Source organism: Euleptes europaea, chromosome 20 (genome assembly GCF_029931775.1).
Source record: "Euleptes europaea isolate rEulEur1 chromosome 20, rEulEur1.hap1, whole genome shotgun sequence".
In the NCBI taxonomy this organism is placed as follows: Eukaryota; Metazoa; Chordata; class Lepidosauria; order Squamata; family Sphaerodactylidae; genus Euleptes; species Euleptes europaea.
This window is the reverse complement of record NC_079331.1, coordinates 8,896,601-8,910,008: the sequence shown is the minus strand read 5'-3', so window position 1 is coordinate 8,910,008 and position 13,408 is coordinate 8,896,601. Positions and strand designations below refer to the sequence as shown.

The 13,408-nt window shown below is 46.1% G+C and overlaps 1 protein-coding gene across 1 annotated transcript; it reads right to left on the bottom strand.

Moving 5' to 3' along the window:
- Nucleotides 1–635: 635 nt before the first annotated feature.
- LYSMD2 (LysM domain containing 2) lies at nucleotides 636–9,990 on the bottom strand. Its single transcript, XM_056865868.1, has 3 exons — nucleotides 9,763–9,990; nucleotides 2,406–2,737; nucleotides 636–964 (listed from the first exon to the last, which is right to left on the bottom strand). Exons 1-3 carry the CDS (start codon nucleotides 9,988–9,990, stop codon nucleotides 916–918), a joined length of 609 nt encoding a protein of 202 aa, XP_056721846.1. The 3' UTR covers nucleotides 636–915.
- Nucleotides 9,991–13,408: the final 3,418 nt, after the last annotated feature.

The window sequence follows — 13,408 nt, the reverse complement described above, 5'->3', positions numbered from 1 at the left end:
CTGATGGTTCTAATATTGATGTCTTTCAAATAAAGTTACAATGGTAAAAAAAGAGCAGACACTTGAATATCTTCTGCAATTTTAATACATCCAAATGAAACTAAAAGAAGCATGTCTTGAAATCTGCAAAGCGCTCAACAGTGTGCTTTCTATATACAACAAGCTCAATAACAAAGATAAGTCAGTGACCTAAAGTGCATTTTGTATTTACTACGTGAAAGCTACACATGTGTGCACACAAGAAGCCGCTTCAAACATTGTCCTCACACAAAGGAAAATACATTTCACTGAGTTTTTCCTCTTTGTTTTTAAAAAAGTTCAGTTTCCAAACAATATTCTGTACTTTAAAACCTCACCCCCTTTCCTCCCTCTCAAAACAGATGGCTAAAACGGGCTCATTTTTGGAGAACAAAAATTGCTTTCTATATATACTCTGTATCTGTATATACATATACGCACATTCCCACACATACAATATTCAAGGCCACATCCATCAACTCTGATACTTTCGCAAAACAAGCTAATCTGCCTCACGGCTGGCACCACAATAAAGATTTTCTTCATGAACGCTGAATCTCTCTTACGCTTAAGCATTCCACCTGTTTCTTAAAATATTCTACATCAGGGTGGTCTCTGGGATATATTGGTGCTACTGTGCTACTATTTCATAGCAAAAATATGAAGGCAATTACTAGTTTGGAAGGCTTACTTCCCTTTCTGATGTATAGTACAAGGACACTGACCTGCAGAAGGCAAACAGTCAAAAACTTAGTGCAAGTATAGTCAGTGGAATTACCTATACACAACTTGTAACAAGTACACCATAATAAAATTAATCCAAAAGGGTCGCTTTTGAATCTCGACATATTTAGTTCTTTAAGAACTGTTTTTTATTCCAGCGCTTCATGCCGTCTTCTACTGCTGATAGGAAGAGGTTGCATAGGAATTTTCGTCACCGTCCTCCCTGCTGAGGCAAAAGGAAGCAGAATTATGAAAATACTACCTATAAGAAGAAGAGTTGGTTTTTATATGCTGACTTTCTCTACCACCTAAGGAAGAATCAAACCAACTTACCATCACCTTCCCTTCCCCTCAACACCCTGAAAGAGCTCTAAGAGCTGTAACTTGCCCAAGGTCACCCAACAGGCTTCGTGTGTAGGAGTGGGGAAACCAACCCAGTCCACCAGATTAGCCTTTGCCACTTATGTGGAGGAGTGGGGAATCAAACCCGGTTCTCAAGATCAGAGTCCACTGCTCCAAACCCCCGCTCTTAACCACTACACCATGCCGGAACTATCAATCTTTTTGCAAGTATTCCTTTGCATGTTCTGAGTCACTATATGTCAAGGATGCCCAAAAGCAGGACAGTAAGGTGCTGCATTCAATTTCTGTCCAGCAGCACTACTCTGGAACAGGCAGCTCTGGAAGGCCTCACTTTCCCCCACAATGCCACAGAAACTGTTGTTGTCTTTGCTGCTCTGATTGCCTCTAACCCCTGTAAGACCCACTACATGGGTGACCAAGACCTGAGAGAGGGCGAGACATTCACCCTGAGAGAGCTTGCTCCCCCAGTTTTCTCGGTCCTCCATCAGTCCTGGACAATGGGCCAGGGGAGGGGGGGGCAGTGATACTCATCTGGGAGGCTTTCTCTTTAAGGGCTCTACCTGCCCCGGAGATCTCCGGCATTGAATGTGTTGGCCTCCCTTCCTCCCCGCCCCTTTCTTTATAATTTCAATCTATATATTATAACTGGGGACCCAGATTGCTCTTCCCTGGACTTGCGATGAATAATGGCACCAACTGATCTAACAATCTCGTTAGCTGACCTAGCTTTTAATCTATATGTATTATGTTTTTAAATATATGTGCATTATATTTTATGACTATCAGCCGCTCTGAGCCCGGCCTTGGCAGGGAAATAGAGAGGGATACAAGACAAACAAACAAATACATTGCTCTGGAAGGAGCAGCAGGGGAGGAAAGAACCCAATTTTGTGCCCCCCCCCCTCCAGTGCAGTATCCTAAGAATCCTTTTCAATAAAGGACAGAGATTCCTCAGGAAAACTCACACTTCAGCTACAGTACCCAATGAAGCTATCCTTAGGAACTGGCTGTCAGTTTCACTCATGCCCTGATGAGTCAGTTGGCACTTTAAAACCACAAGCTTCCCTAACTGGGCTGCAGATAATTTATACTGCCAGCTCATTCAAAAAATCAATAACACTCCCAAAACACTGCTACATGTCATGGACGGGAAAAAACATTTCTGGTTTTTAAAAACATAGCACGAAGTGTTTATGAACCGGAAAGAACTGAAATCACAGATGGACTCTCTATCCTCCTAACAAACACAAAGCTATCTTCTGACTAGTGATCATGAATTGGAGGAAACAAGCAAGTCATACCTGGTATCCTCAGGCTTTAGCTTCCTAGCGGCCTGTTTGGACAGTTTAATCTGCAAATCTAGTCTGTGCAGAAAATCTTTGGCAGATAATTCTTCAGGTGGAAGAAGATTGTCGGGTTCTTGAGGACTGGGTGAAGAGTCGTCTTCCTGAACTGACACCGGATCGTCTTCACAGGAAGGGGGGCTGCTAATTGCTTCATTCTCAGGAGATTCCAGGCAGTTCAGTCCGTTAAATAGCAAAGGCTTCTCAGATATAACTGGTATATTCAACGTTTTTCTCAGAAAAATGCAGTCATTTGTGAACAGCTTATTTGTCCTTTTTATTTGCTCCATCTGAAAAGAGATACAATACCATTTACTACTGATTCAAGCAAGTTCATCACACCTAGATAACGACCATAAATCAGCAATTTTCTGCAATTATCCTTCCTCATTACAAAAATTTCTTCTCTAAATATAGTGCCTCTTTCAGTGCATTACAGGAAAATGTCCCCATAAACAAACAGACTGACATTCTATGTCCCTTTTAACTATATTCACATTGGTGTCCTTTTTTAACTTTTCTTGCATGAGAGCAAAATTATATGGCAAAAATAAATTACAATTAAAACCTGGGTATGATGCAGTACAACCATCCATCAAACCAGGCAGCCATGTAAATTCTCTCATGCATGTAACTTTATCGTGTCTTTAAAGACAGTACCATTGTCAAATATTTGGCAACACCTCTAGTTATTTCTGGGTACAAGTCTCCCATCAGTATTGAAACCACCCAGGGGTCAGCAGGAAGATGATGTTTTGATAGAACAGGAGCAATCCAGAGGGCCCTGGGTGCAAACCATTGATCACAAAATAATAGAAGGTGATCTATCGTCTCGATTGCTCCTGATGCACAAGCACATCGCCTATCTGAGAACGGAGTTATATCAAATCATCCTCTCAGTTCAGCTCATGCACGTAACAGAGATCATGTACCCTAACAGAATTAAGTCATTCTCTGGGACATCTAGTGCAATTCCTGTCCTAAAAATAATATCTTACGGAGGGGGCAGGAAATTAGGGCGTTCCAAGGACTAATCCAGTCTCTGGCTGTCCAGTAACCAGCTTAGGTACCCCTTCTTTCATTTGCCAGAAGACAGCTGTTTCAGATAACAAGGGAAAGATTATGTGAAGGGCAGAAAGCTAGATCCACAATGTTAGCAATGTCTTTTCCTTCTTACCATGCCAGTCCTGCACAAATAATTCAAACATAGCATCTTAGAACAATGGCATATAGCTGAATGGTTGTGGCTCTACACATGAAGCTGCCTTATACTGTATCAGACCCTTGGTCCATCAAAGTCAGTATTGTCTACTCAGACCGACAGCAGCTCTCCATGGTCTCAGGCAGAGGTCTTTCACATCACCTACTTGCCTAGTCCCTTTAACTGGAGATAACTGGGATTGAACCTGGGACCTTCTGCGTGCCAAGCAGATGCTCTGCCACTGAGCCACAGCCCTTCCCTCTAACTGCACCAAATATCGACAATCCAAAATTCCCATGATGGTGGAAGAAAAAAGTTATAATTAACTGTCACAGAACCAGAAAGTCAGTTAATATGACACCCTAGTTACTGCTCCAGCAACAAGCTTGTTATTGTCACTGCAGCTGGACAAAACAGGTGTCTCCTACAGAAATGTGAATACCTAAGCACTGCAGTAAGAAAGACGTTCCCAAGGCTAACTGCATTTCCCTCACTAGCTGAGCAGGTTACGTGTTTTCTTTTGAAGTGACATGAAAATTCAGCATTTTCGATTTGGCGCTACTTGTTGAAAGCCTCTGCCTCATCAATGAAGGCGCACACCTTGTCCAACATGACAGCAATCCGAAGAAGTTCAGTTCAAACAAAGAAATACAATATTTTCTCTATGGTATTAGTTTCCCCAATGAGTTAGCAAGTTGATGGCTGTAGCAGGCACAGCGCACCTTAATAAATAATGCACCAACAGCTATCGTGCAACTAAGGCGCACTTGTTCCTCTTGCTCTCCAGAACCATGCATGAAGATACGATATTTTAAGGGCTGGCGCACACAATCTAAGTCACCACTTAACAGCTGAAATAACAAACAATAGTTTCCATGTGGAACCAAAGCATCGTGAACTAAAACCACAAATGAAGTCTTAAATTCAATCAATTTTCCAGTTCAGCCTGCTTAAATATTCAGCTGCCACTCATTGTCAAGGAATCAGGTGATAAGAAATCAAGTGATATTCATTCAACAGTGAATTTATGGGAGGTACACAGATTATTAAATGCATATCTAGCCAGTGTAATCAATTTGAGTAACCTAAGATTTGTAGTACATTTGTACTATTTGTGGTATTCTGATTTTGGATCCCTCTTTGGAGAGGGGAAGTGGCCAAATTTTTAGAGCATCTGCTTGGCATGCAGAAGGTCCCAGGTTCAATCCCCAACATCTCCAGTTAAAGGGACTAGGCAAGTAGGTGATGTGAAAGACCTCTACCTGAGACCCCGGAGAGCCACTGCCTATCTGAGTAGACAATACTGACTTTGATGGACCAAGGGTCTGATTCAGTATCAGGCAGCTTCATATGTTTTACTGGTTTCTTACTTTTAAATTGTGGTTAGAAAAGCAAGGAACCTAGAAATGCAACATTTACTTCATTGCCAATCTGGTAAAAGTGAAGTGAAGAAAGTGGCAACACAGCACCAGCTGATTTCACCCTACTGAGGAGTGACAAGTGATGGCGTGCCTCACCCTTACTGGCTCTGCCTATCTACAATAGATCACCAAGGTATCAAAAGACAAGAGACTTGACAAACGGAACTGGATGGCGCTATCACAGGTACAGCTTCCAATAATCTGAATAGGAAATACATTTATGTAGTTCATTGCAACAGCAGAAGTTTGAATTAACCTGCGGTGCTGGGTGTTCCAGAAAGCGAAGCTTTCACTTCCACTGCAGCACACTTCGTTTTGTGTGTGCGTGTACTTATTCCTTTAATAGCAAAGGATGTGGCTTTATGCAAAATTACTTACAAAGGCAATGGAACAAAATGCAGTTGCCCAATTAGTTTGTTATGCCTTCATAAGGACCATTTGAAAACTTCTTATGCTATGTGCCATTTCTTTAACAGAGCATAAGATATATGCCGCCCTGACCTGGGTGGCCCAGGCTAGCCTGATCTCGTCAGATCTCAGAAGCTAAGCAGTGTCAGCCCTGGTTAGTATTTGGATGGGAGACCACCAAGGAATACCAGGGTTGCTGTGCAGAGGAAGGCACTGGCAAACCACCTCTGCTAGTCTCTTGCCATGAAAACCCCCAAAAGGGATCGCCATAAGTCGGCTGCGACTTGACGGCACTTTACACACACAAGATATATGCCACAGAAATAATTCTCTACAGAATTAAAGGACACAAAGCAAATTAGATTCAATATAAATTGAAACCCACATATATTTGTCGGTGTGCAAGCAATGCTTGCTTTTGTGCCCAATCCTACTCTATTCTCACTCTTCCATTCACACTACTCACATAATACATACACATCTATTTCACATAGGACTCCTATACATAACATTCCCACAGTCCAACACATGACTAGCACTTTTCTAGTGCTGCTTACTTAGCAGATAAACCTGCTCCACCAACAGCACAGAGCCTCCTCCTCTTAGGCCTTGTGTTCTCACTTTTTATATAATTTTTTTTAAATTGCAATGTTCACAAATATTCCATAAAACGATTGTAGCTGAGCCAGTGCAGGGTGTGTGGATCTTTCAATAATCTGAAACCTAAACTCTTGAAACCAAACACTGATATCTGAATTAAACTCAAAGGGGGAAAAATGTGATTCACGTGTGATAACTGGTGAGGCAAAGAGCTTCCCTGTATAACTTTGCACGGGTTCAGAATCTCATTTAAACTGTGCTTCAACCTGTGCAAATCACCTATGTTAGCTTAGTTTTGCACACCAAAGATCTATAACCATTTGCAAACCACGTAGGATGAACTGCACGCAACATTCATGATGTTTCTAACATGGCACTTACCAGTATACAGGCAATGTTTGTTATTTGCTTACTTAAGGTACATGAAGTTTCACAGCATTTTATAAGCAAAAACATCTAGTACTTGCTCAAAGGAGCTTACAATTAACTCTTGACAGCTGGGAATCAGAAAGGGTGACAAGAGAGCAGGGAGGGAAGGAAGCACCTAGTGCTGCTTGAAGTAAACATGGGGAAGACCGTTAGATCACAAACAAACTCAGAATGAACAATCCCAGACATGCTTCTGGGATCCTTTGCAATGCCACAAGGCATACCGGGGCACAACCCAGTGGCAACCCGCAATCCAAGAGTTGCATGCCAGGATCCTAAGCAACACTGCAAGAGACCCCGCACTGCACTTTTCCAAATTGTGCACTACTTCTTCGGCTGCCCTAAAATCCCCTCGCCAATCATTTTCACTTCTTGCAACATGATTCAAGTTCAAGGCAGGCACGTAACAAAAGTGGTAAAATAAAACACGGCGTAACTGGAGGGGAGGCGGGGGCGTAGAGAGGACGACAGCTGCTTAAACGTACTCCTCCTCCTCCTCACAAACTGTCTTTCACTTCCTCCCGTGAAACCACCAGCTGGGCAATGTTGGTTGCCCGGGTATGTATTTGTTCCTGCAGCAAAAGAGGCTCACGTCTGTCTGGAAGCACCTACGCACCCCTCAACCCCTGATGCCAGAGGAACCAGTGGTTGTTACTCCCTATGGTGAGGGGGTGCCACTCTAAGCATGCTCAGAGAAAGGCACTCTTCTCACAACTCTGCTAGGCAACGGCTCTCAGGAGGACCTCTTCACACCACACCCTGGTACCTTGTACTTGGGCAATATTGGTTGTGTGGAAGGCACTACTCACTCTTCCAGATTCCAGCTGCCTGGGAATGAGCTGCAGTTTCCACACAATGAGGGAAAGGCACTCTGCACATAGCCAGAAAGACATGCTCTCTCCACCATGTTTCAATACTTTTCAAGGCAATCGGGATGGACACCCATACAGTGTTTGCATCCTGTACTACATTATTTATTTGCTTACTTCATTTATACCCCACTTGCCCCATGGGGACCCAAATTAGCTTGCAACATTCTCCCCTTCTCCTTTTTAGGTTAGGCCGAGAGAGTGCCACTGGCCCAAGGTCACCCAGCAAGCTTCCATGGCAGAGCACGGTATTTGAATCTGGGTCTCCCACTTTTAACCACTACAGAACACTGGGCAATGCCAGTTATGCTGGTCCAGCTTTGCTGTCATAGAATTGGAAGGGACCACCAGGGTCATCTAGTCCAACCCCCTGCACAATGCAGGAAATTCACAACTACCTCCCCCCAATACCCCTAGTGACCCATACTCCATGCCCAGAAGATGGCCAAGGTGCCCTCCCTCTCATGACCTGCCTAAGGTCATAGAATCAGCATTGCTCACAGATGGCCATCTAGTCTCTGCTCAAAAACCTCCAGGGAAGGAGGAAGCCTCCCGAGGAAGCCTGTTCCACTGAGGAACCGCTCTAACTGTTAGAAAATTCTTCCTGATGTCTAGACGGAAACTCTTTTAATTTCAACCCGTTGGTTCTGGGGCAACAGAAAACAACTTGGCACCCTCCTATATATGACAGCCCTTCGAGTACTTGAAGATGGTTATCACCTCTCAGTCTTCTCCTTTTCAGGCTAAACATAAGAAAGGAGAGGTGCCAAGGCTCAGCATGTCTGGATGCCCCTAACCCCCCCCCCCAACACACACACACACACCGTAATCCGCGGGGCTGGCTGTAGTTGCTCCAAGGAAAGCATAGGGAGGGGCTGTGGTTCAGTTTGTGGAGCATCTGCTTGGCATGCAGAAGGTCCCAGGTTCAAACCCCGGCATCTCCACTTAAAGGGATCAGGCAAGTAGGCGATGAGAAAGACCCCTGCCTGAGACCCTGGAGAGCCGCTGCCGGCCTGAGCAGACAGTGCTGACTTTGATGGACCAAGGGTCTGACTCGGTATAAGGCAGCTTCATGTGTTCATAGACGACGCACTCTTCCCAGGGAGGCAAGAGGGGATCTTAAATACAACACAGTACAGTGCTTTACACTGTACAGATCCACCTCATCTAAAAATCCATATCAGATTGACCCACACAACATAACAGAGAAAACCAGCTAACATTAAAACCCAATGTAAAACTAAGAAAATGAACTATAGACAACCTACTTTTGAGCTCCTTCTACCAGTTTGTATTGAACAATATGGTTTACGGTGAAATTGCCCTGATGGAATATTTAGGTGCATTAGAAGCAGAAAGTGATCCACTTTCTTTCCGGGGAGATTCATTTTCCCCCCTTCACACGAACACACGAAGCTGCCTTATGCTGAATCGGACCTTTGGTCCATCAAAGTCAGCATTGTCTGCTCAGGCAGGGTCTCCAGGGTCTCAGGCAGAAGTCTTTTGCATCTTTTTTGCAAGGCCCTTTGACTGGAGATGCCGGGGATTGAACCCGGGACCTACTGCATGCCAAGCAGATGCTGTACCACTGAGCCACGGCCCCGCCCCAAATGTACAGATTACATGAACACATGAAGCTGCCTTATACTGATTCAGACTCTTGGTCCATCAAAGTCAGTATTGATCTACTCAGATGGATGGCGGCTCTCCAGGGTCTCAGGTGGAGGTCTTTCACATCACCTGCTTGCCTGGTCCCTTTAACTGGAGAGGCCGGGGATTGAACCTGGGACCTTCTGCATGCCAGGCAGATGAGCCAGGGCTCTCCAGGGTCTCAGGCGGAGGTCTTTCACCTCACCTACTTGCCCAGTCCCTTTAACTAGAGATGCCAGGGGTCGAACCTGGGACCTTCTGCATGCCGAGCAGACGCTCTACCACTGAGCCACAGCCCGGCTCTCCAGGGGTGTCAGGCAGGGGTCTTTCCCATCACCTACATGCCCGGTCCCTTTAACTGGAGATGCCGGGGACTGAACCTGGGACCTTCTGCGTGCCGAGCAGACGCTCTACCACTGAGCCACCCTTCCCAATCAGCATTGTTCTACTAAGAGTGCTGGCAGCAGCTCTCCAGGGTCTCAGGCGGAGGTCTTTCACATCACCTACTTGCCTGGTCCCTTTAACTGGAGATGCCGGGGATTGAACCTGGGACCTTCTGCGTTCCGAGCAGACGCTCTACCACTGGGCCACGGCCCCTCCCCAAAGGGGACTCAGAGTGGACTCCCTTCTTAACCCCAGCCGGACCTCTAGGCGTTCACGGCGCTTTGCCGCAGACGCCAGCCCCCCCGTATGAAACCTGTCCAATCCCCCGTCGCCCCAGGCGGGACTGGACCTACCGTCACGCCGTACTTGAGCGCGATGCCCTGCAGGGTGTCGCCGGGCCCCAGGCGGTGCTCCAGGTAGCGCTCGGCCAAAGGCGCCGCCACGCTGGCCGTGCTGCCGTACGAGCGCGTCTTGGTCAGCGCCAGGCTGAGCGAGAGCGCGGCCTCCGCCTCGGCCGCCTCGGGCCCCGGCAGCGGCTCCTCGCGCAGGCACGGCCCCGGCAGCGGCAGGAAATCGGCCATGCCCCCCCCCCGCGCTCCCTCCGCGTCGCTCAACGGAGGAGGCTCTAAAGGGGAGGAAAAGGCGGGAAAAGACCAACGGCCATAACCGCCCGCCCGCACCAGGTGAAGGAACGGTTCCCGGCCGTGACGTCACCCGCCGCCGGTCTGCGCCTGCGCGCGAGCGCTCGCCCCCACCTGTCCTAAGGTGAAGCTTCTTCTCCTCAGCTTGCGCAGCTGTTACCCACCCACCCACGCACCCGTTTCTTTCCTTACGGTCCCTCCTGTTCGCCATCTTCTCCCCTTTTTAAAAACTTTTATTTCTGTACACAAACAAGCATACAAACATAAACAGTCCTAGAGCTAAGGGACCACCAGGGTCATCTAGTCCAACCCCTTGCACAATGCAGGACATTCACAACTACCTCCCCCCCACACACACACACACCCATTGACCCCTACTCCATAGAGTCAGAAGGGACCACCAGGGTTTTCTAGTCCAACCCCTTGCACAATGCAGGACATTCACAACTACCTCCCCCACACACACACACCCAGTGACCCCTACTGCCCCCACATACACACACCCAGTGACCCCTACTCCATAGAGTCGGAAGGGACCACCAGGGTCATCTAGTCCAACCCCTTGCACAATGCAGGACATTCACAATTACCTCTCCCACACACACACACCCAGTGACCCCTACTCCCCCCCCACACACACACACAGTGACCCCTACTCCATAGAGTCGGAAGGGACCACCAGGGTCATCTAGTCCAACCCCCTGTACAATGCAGGCAATTCACAATTACCTCCCCCCACACACACCCCCAGTGACCCCTACTCCATGCCCAGAAGACAGAATCATAGAGTCGGAAGGGACCGCCAGGGTCATCTAGTCCAACCCCTTGCACAATGCAGGACATTCACAATTACCTCCCCACCCCAGTGACCCCTACTCCATGCCCAGAAGACAGAATCATAGAGTCGGAAGGGACCACCAGGGTCATCTAGTCCAACCCCCTACACAATGCAGTCCACAAAGTAAAAATAAATAAATCATCACTGGAAACAAGGTCCAGGAATATCAACAACAAATTTAAACCAGCAGAAGATTGAACATAAATAATCAAGAGCCAGTGTGATATAGTGGTTAGAGTGTTGGACTAAGATCAGGAAGATCCAGATTCAAATTCCTACTGCCAGGGAAGCTTGCTGGGTGACCTAGGGCCAGTCACACACTCTAAACCAAACTTACCTTACAGGGTTTGGGGGAGGGTAAAATGGAGGAGAGGAGATTGATGCAAGCTGCTTCGAGTCTCCATGTGGGAGAAAAAATGGCACATAAATGAAGTAAATAAATAAGCAGTCAGTAGCACTGATAACCTTAAAGCTAGCTGCAAAGGCACTGCCTAAAATCTTTGCCCTGGCACTAGAATGTCTCTAGGGAAGGGGGGGAAATCAATCTCCCCGGAAAGAAAGTGCAGTGTCGTGGTGCTGTTGAGAAGGCTACCCACTGAATCTAAGTTGGCAGGGGTGCGTGGAACAGAACCTCTGACAACCATTGTTATGGGTGAGTGGTTTCATATGGGTGTAAATTTACTGTTTAAGCATCCTGTGCCTGGCCTTTCCTTAAGGCTGAATGAGTCCTAGAAACAAACTAGCAACCCATGAAATTGACAAAGAATTGCCACAGTATAGTTAGTAGGGCAGCTCTCAGCTGTTAACAGAGTTGTAGAAGCTGCAAAATAATAGTTAATCCTCTGATTTTAAACCATTCACATACTTCTGGCTTGCAACTCTTACGCTTTAATTTATGATGGAATATTTGCATTTAAGTTGGCTCTGCTGTGCAAAAGTACAAATTGGCAAGTGACAGAAGAAGAGTTGGTTTTTATATGCCAACTTTCTCTACCACTTAAGGGAGACTCAAACCGGCTTACAATCACCTTCCCCTCCCCACAACAGACACCCTGTGAGGTAGGTGGGGCTAAGAGAGTGTGACTAGCCCAAGGTCACCCAGCTGGCTTCATGTGTAGGAGTGGGGAAACAAATCCAGTTCACCAGATTAGCCTCCGCTGCTCATGTGGAGGAGTGGAGAATCAAACCTGGTTCTCCAGATCAGACTCGACCACTCCAAACCACCGCTACACTACACCAGCCTGTTACTATGCAGAGACACACCTGACTCTGCAGCAGAATAGGCAGTAAACATTCTTAGGATTGTTTTTCAGCCCAGTTCTTTGCATGTTTACTCGGAAGTGTGTCTGAGGACAGCGGGGCTTACTCACTAGTCAGGAAGCATAAGGTTACAGTCTTAAATGAAAACAAGAAAACAGGAAAAATCCAGAAAATAGACCCCCAAGTTATCCAAATTCTGCCGTAAAAAATGGATCTGATTTTTGTGAACATATTTTTGTGCACAGATGACATGCAGAAAGAGCAGTACTGTGAGGCAGCAAAGGGCACACTAGAGGAAATCAAGACGTTAAGAAATGCACCAAAAGGGTACTAGTGCTGACATTTCTTATAGCAAACATGAGCATCCTAAATTCAGTGGGACTTGTTCCTAGTGTAAGCTTGTTTCAGATTGCACTAAGCATTTGTTTTCTGATGATTAAGCCTATGTGATGACATAAATTTGAAGAAAAAAATTAAAATGCATGTAAGCCATGCAAATAACAATTCCAGAGCACCAAAGATACAGAAAATGTTTAGATTCAGATTTGTATTAACTGGGATGAAGCAGAGGGGTGCAAAAGACTACAATGAGTTTATTTTCTTCATTGTGTCTTGTAAGCATTTCCATGTACATATCTTGAATGCAAATTATTCAGTTGCTGTGCTGGTCCAAAAAGTGCCTTCAAAGACCCATATCTTCAACTGTCCAGAAATTGCTTAGAAAGAATATCCTTGTGACCATCGCACACAATTTCTAAAAGATGTTGACCCTGTAATTTCTTAGTGAAAAAATCCATGTTGCTTGTGTAACTGTTGTGCTTCAGGCTATGTCTAGACTGGTAGTTTTAATAACCAGCATCCATCATACTCCTACGTTCCTTATGTTGCAGAATTTCAGCATCGTGCTATTTGATTCCAGCATTTGATTCCTCACTGTCCTTCTGTTTTGGTCTCAGCAAACAGCTATATGATTTCCAGTCCTTTCAGAGACTGTTAAATGTATACTGCGGACCTGTCCAGCAGTGAAAGCAATGGAAGCAAGCAGTGCAATCCTGACACTAATTTATGCCAGTGGAATGGGTTCAAATCCAAATCCCCTTGTATATGCAAGCTTAACGAGGGAGGGGCTGTGGCTCAGTTTGTAGAGCATCTGCCTGGCATGCAGAAGGTCCCAGGTTCAATCCCCAGCATCTCCAGTTAAAGGGACTTGGCAAGTCGGTTATTTGAAAGAGCCCTGCCTGAGACCCTGGAGAGCCGCTG

Coding starts and splice junctions, on each gene's coding strand:
- LYSMD2 (XM_056865868.1), bottom strand. CDS start 9,990: ATGGCCGATTTCCTGCCGCTGCCGGGGCCGTGCCTGCGCGAGGAGCCG. Junction 2,738..9,762: donor CGCTCAAGTACGGCGTGACG/GTAGGTCCAGTC, acceptor ATCTCTTTTCAG/ATGGAGCAAATAAAAAGGAC. Junction 965..2,405: donor CTAAAGCCTGAGGATACCAG/GTATGACTTGCT, acceptor TTGCCTCAGCAG/GGAGGACGGTGACGAAAATT.